Source organism: Danio rerio, chromosome 18, assembly GCF_049306965.1.
Source record: "Danio rerio strain Tuebingen ecotype United States chromosome 18, GRCz12tu, whole genome shotgun sequence".
NCBI lineage: Eukaryota > Metazoa > Chordata > Actinopteri > Cypriniformes > Danionidae > Danio > Danio rerio.
This window is the reverse complement of record NC_133193.1, coordinates 46,094,001-46,100,000: the sequence shown is the minus strand read 5'-3', so window position 1 is coordinate 46,100,000 and position 6,000 is coordinate 46,094,001. Positions and strand designations below refer to the sequence as shown.

At 39.1% G+C, this 6,000-nt stretch overlaps 1 protein-coding gene across 27 annotated transcripts in view; it reads right to left on the bottom strand.

Moving 5' to 3' along the window:
• nectin1b (nectin cell adhesion molecule 1b) overlaps nt 1-6,000 on the bottom strand; it is a 525,250-nt gene that overhangs the window by 262,811 nt on the left and 256,439 nt on the right. For all 27 annotated transcript variants that reach the window (XR_012393697.1, XR_012393699.1, XR_012393698.1 and 24 more), the window contains 1 exon segment: nt 512-663. Coding sequence is in view for 24 of the 27 variants with exons in the window: in XM_073929161.1 (XP_073785262.1) it covers nt 512-663 (152 nt within the window). In the remaining 3 variants the exon portion in view is untranslated.

Genomic DNA, 6,000 nt, shown 5'->3' with positions numbered 1-6,000 from the left:
GCGATGTGTCGTAACATTTTTTAAGGGGTGCGCGTCGGCAACGGCCATGGTAAGAGGTACGCGACCGCGCGAAGGCAGATGTATAAATCACCCTTTAAGTTTGACCTTAGCATTAGCGCAAGCTAGTCGATGGTATGCTTTAACTGCTTTCTCTTTTCATTTTTTTGCTGTTACTAAAATTTCAGCGCATCCCTTCATTAAATAGATATTTATAGACTACCTTTTTAGCTTTATACTTAAGTAATTTGGTCCCTCTTCAGGCCTTCATTGAATCAGAATGTTTAAAATCTCTTGGCTTAAGTGTCTAAATACTTTTTTGAATTCCCAATATCTGTGTGTTTGTTCAAGATGTGATCATCGGGATTATAAAATAACAATTCTGAAGTATCGTCAATTGACCGGCTGATCCAAAACTCACATTTCTGGAGCTTCATTCGCCTTTGCCCAGATTTAAAGCTCTCCCGGCACCAACATACGCACACGGTAAGTCAAATAACCATCCGCAACTTACCCGTCACGTTGACTTCTACTAGTCCAGAACGTGTGCCGATGCTATTGGTAGCCTCACAGACGTAAGTCCCGCCAAGCTCGTAGGTCACAGGGCCTTTGAAGAACAGGGTGTTGTTCTTGATTTCTATGTTGTTAGGAAGCGATCCGTTCAACCTGAGAAAAAAAACAAAACAAAACAGATGATATATTACTTGATCTACCCGCATGGAAACAAAGTAGGAAGACAAATCTCCTCAAGTTGACATGGTGGGACATCATCAGCAGATCAACTGTTATAACGAAGACAGATCCAGGGGCCTGTTTCAGTAAGGAGGTTCAAACAACTCAGAGTTCAAACTTGAACTCTGAGTTGATTTACCGAGAGATTAAAAACTCAGAGTTTTCGGTTTCAGAACAGCTGATCTGAGTTGGGTCAATCAACTTCGAGTAGATCAACTCAGAGTTAAGCGCGCACACCGTGACTTTAAAAAGGCATTATCAATGGAGCGCAGGCATTACGAGTGACTATGGCAATATGTTATAAAAGAGATCACCATTTCTTTCTCCAGCTGAACTTGATGTTCTCATGCAAAGTTATAGCAAATATGAGTGTATATATTTGAAAAGAAGCAACCATCAGTGAAGAGGAGACAGTTAGCGTGGGAAAACAGCTGCTCAAGATAATGCCTAATTTCACTTTTTAAGTATTTAAATATTTAAGTATAATAAAATAAGTAATGTAATTTGTGACGTTTATATTTTTTTCTAAACTTTTTTTATACATTTATTAGTTTTAAATGATTTAACAGTGCACTTGTGTCTGCCTTTTTTATTGATCAAGTGATAGAGGTTAATATAACATTTAGAAGGTAAGCAGTACTAAAAATAATTTTTAGAAAGAATAATAATCCCATTAATCTAGTTACAGTGCATGTCGAAGATGAATTTAATTTAATTATTTATTAAAAAAGGATAAGCCATTCTAGTACAGTTCTTCTGTCTGTGACAAAAATGCAGGCAATAGCTATTTTCCATCCAAATATATTACATAAATTTATGTGCAAAACTGGAATATTGCATAGAAGATGCGAATAAAATTCCATCCAACGAGTCAAAGAGAAAAAAATGGTCACTTCCTGATTAAACTGGCACCAAATATCAACAGTAAAAACAGAATTTACTGTGGTAGAAGAAGCTTCGTCAATTAATTCTTTATTTAGCCTAATTAATGTACTTGCGCCTCGATGTCAGAAGACAATGCTGAAACACAATGAACACGTGGGGGCGTCTGAAGCCATGAGACGCGGAGACTCTTGACACGCACCAGACGTTCGGAGGTAATTAATAATATACACTAATACTGAAACAGTGAAGGCATTTTAGAATGACTAACACAATATTTAAGACATGTTGCAGTGTGCTCAGCCTGCTGTTTGTCCATTCACACACATTTTCATTATCATATGATCATGATCTTTTTTTTAATGTACATACTGTAATTTGTTCAGTAAAAGTGTTTCCATCGTAGTTTATGCGCACATTTTCTATCGAATAAAAGTTTATCCTACTCAGTTATGCGCGTATTTTATACATATTTTAAAAAGTTATGTGCATCATGACGTTTCTATCAATCGTTTTTATGCACGTATCCAAAATGAGCATTAAAATAGGTGTGTGGAAACGTGAGGCTAAGGCGAGAAATGCCGCTTCATCTTTAAAAAAGGGGAGGAGACAGACAGAAACTCTGAGTTTAGAGAATAAAACCTGCTTTTGACCAGGTTAGATTCACAGAGTAAGTTACCACAGTAACTGACTCTGAGTTAAAATTACCTCTCTTTCAGAAACAGGCTTGACTTACCCTGCTTTCTCGAGTTTAACAAACCTGCCATTTTGAAACGGAAAACCCAGAGTTTCTCTCATTTCAGGGTTAAAATACTCTGAGTTTTCAGTTAACCTCCTTTCTGAAACAGGCCCCCAATCTTCTGAAACAAAGCAAACATACCAGGAATACCTCAAGAGTTACACATCCCAAGCCAGCAAACGTGAAGGGTGGTACGACTGAACGGGCCCTTACAGGTCTGAATGTTGCCCAAGGACAGAGGGAGTAATTTAAAATGAAGAAAACAAACAGAGACAAAAAGCTGTGTCACATTTGTGGAAAAAAAAATGTCTTGTTTTGCTGCCACTCTTTCAGTTCTGGGCTGCTGCACCTGAAGCTGTATCCCAGGAGACTAAAACAAAACCCATCAAGAAGAAAAAATGACTTACAGCGCCTCAGACTTTTACTGTAGTGTCCTATCCGTGTGTGGCCTAATTCTGGACTCGTCATGGTTCAGATGCCCAGCGAGTTCAGACTTGCCCTACTGTTCCTTAAAGCTAAACAAAGGTTATGATCTTTGGCATGCTAGTGCCAGATGCTCTACTCTTTTCTCATTGGAGATCACGTATAACGATGTCTTCCCAGGCACCAGCAACATTCAGATTGTCTAGTTTCCCACTTTAACAAGTTCCTTTCTTAAATCTAAAGACACCAATTCTGGAATGTCAGGGTCAGGATGACTCCTGATGGTGTCCTTTACCAGGTTTTATCAACCTGGAATCTCCTGTGTTAGCATTCACAGATCCTAGTTTGGCTGTAGTTAAAGGCCATTCACACCAAGGACAACAACTATAATAATAACAATTAAGACATTTTTTTTCTGATTATAAGCAGCGTTCAGAACACATCTACACCCGATAAAAAATAACCGATAACACTCTGACAGCAAGATGCAATTCATTTAAAAGTTAAAGCTATATAAAGTTACAGCATGCCTTCATCGAGGAGAAGCTCAGGGCTTGAGGTCCACTTATTCATTCATTCATTTTCTTGTCGGCTTAGTCCCTTTATTAATCCGGGGCCGCCACAGCGGGATAACCCGCCAACTTATCCAGCACGTTTTTACGCAGCGGATGCAATTCCAGCCGCAACCCATCTCTGGGAAACATCCACACACTCATTCACACACACACACACTCATACACTACGGACAATTTAGCCTACCCAATTCACCTGTACCGCAAGTCTTTGGATTGTGGGGGAAACTGGAGCACCCGGAGGAAACCCACGCAAACGCAAGGAGAACAAGCAAACTCCACACAGATACGCCCGAGGCTCAAACCAGCAACCCAGCGACCTTCTTGCTGTGAGGCGACAGCACTACCTACTTAGTCCACTTAAGCCTAGCTCACACTACAGGATTTTAAACATCAGCAGATCGCTGTGCTGTTCACACTACATGACTTGACTTTGTGTCTTTTGATCTCTGTGGTGTTCACACTACGCAACACTACGTGAACGATCCACAAGAGGGGGGTCACACACTATATGATCTGACAACATCTCATTCCCCATCAGCTCATTCAAGCTACCAAACCACGGCCAATGAAAATTTGAGGGAGGAGTCGTCAGAAAAAAGCTGAACACTATTGGCTGCTTGTGTGCTGATTACATCACTGACAGCTTTTCAAGCTTTAGAGAACGCATTTTAAAAAAAAATCGTCAAATCAGCTGATTTATGAGCGGATTAATCACTCATCTGCAAGGTTTGAGTGGATAGATACACAGAGAGTTTTTAATTTTTGTAATTTTATAACTCTTTGAAATAAAACTAACATATTTATAACACCCTGCCGTTTTCTAACTATCAGTGTATTTCTTTCTGACATTGTTATTTTTTTCATTACAAAACAGTAAAGAACTGAGCATTTCTGCCTTAAATTACCATATTGGTCAAAATGACTGCATGCATGTCTGATACTTTTCACTGTGACTTTAAATGTGTGTGCATTTTCTTGCCTGGCAACTTCCTGCTAACATAAACAAAACTTTCTGATGGCAAAAACATCAATTTACTTCAGATATCTTTCAAAACTGCATATTCTGTGCTGTGAAATAGCTCCTGTTTGAAAGTGAAAATGAAAGCCAAGACCTTTAAGTGTTTTAGTATCTTAACTACATATTTATAGGCTGTATTACCAAAAAAAATATTATATTTTTAGGGTAATGGTGTCATTAAATATGATGCCAGACATTCAAAGCTTAATTTTAATATCTCAATAATAGCTTTGAATGTAAATATGTTGTGACAATATGGCGTTTTATATGAGAACGGTCAAAATGAGCAGTATGGTAATTCTAATAGTTACAGAATTCTAGTTCCACTGTTAATATATCCTCCTCTCATGTCTGTACCAACGCAGAATGAAGCGAGTGCACTGATGCCCATTCTGACCAATCACAGATGTTTCTGCTGAGCTCCTGGACACACAGCCATTCAGCTCATGCTGATATGCTCTCTCATTGGCTGTAGCTCGTCACTACATCTGACCACACGTGGGGTTGAGTCGGCCGACTGCTCTGGAATATTTAGCATGCTGAATGTTGGATTTCCGTCTGCGAGGTGTCGGCGACGCGTCAGCGAGCCTCGTTGATGCGTTGCTCAGTAGTTCACACATAAAGAGCGGCGAGCGCCGAGCACCCGCAGATTTCTTCCCGATCACAGCCCGATCTGTCGGCGAGCTCGTTAACTTCCAAATCGGGCTCAAATCAGGCTTAAAATCCTCTAGTGTGAACTAGGCATTAGTAAAGATTATTTCAAAATATGAAGTATCTAGAAAACAATTGGTTATACCATGGGAGGGAATAGTTAAAATAGACAGACCATCAACATTTGTTCTGTAGACACAAATATAACTAATCCTTACATTCATAGTTATTGTCCTCAGTGTGAATAGCCCTTAAGTGTTATATTAATTGTTACATTACCAAGATAGTTAGGTAAACATGCATTCAAATTGTGATCTCGGATTTTGTTGAGACCCTCTTATTTTGTCACACTTTACATTACTATTACTGAATAATGAGTACTAATGAGTGAACAAACCCATGTCACACAGTAAGCAAGCAAATGGAAATTATGTGGATGTCAATTATGATAATTGTCACAGTCTGCGTGTTGTTGTGCAAAGACCTTGTCTTGAATAATTTTTAACATTTTCTTTTGGGCCAGTGACTTTTTCGCTAAACCAATCATCTTTCTCACAGCATACAAACTAAGAACCTCACAAAAACAAATGTTCAGCTTGACATCATACAAAATGCCAGTAGTTCACTGACTAACATCCCTCTGAACTGGTTTACACTTATATTAAGCATCATCCACTTGTGATTTGAATGATAAAAATGCATCTTAATACCATATGTACACTGTGCCCGAAGTAACTGGATGACTGGTTTTGTTTTTAAAGAGGCCCATCAACCTGGAACCTTAGGGTGTATTCACACCCGTCTTGTTTGGTTCTATTGGATAAAACTCATGTTTATTTCTCCCTTTGGTGAGGATCTTTTTGGCAGGTGTAAATACGGAAGTTTCTCTTTGGTGCCCACAAAAACAAATGGACCCAGACCCAGCCCAAGAGTCTTGAGTTGCATCCAAAATCGCCTACTACTCGAGTAGGTATTTGAATCTA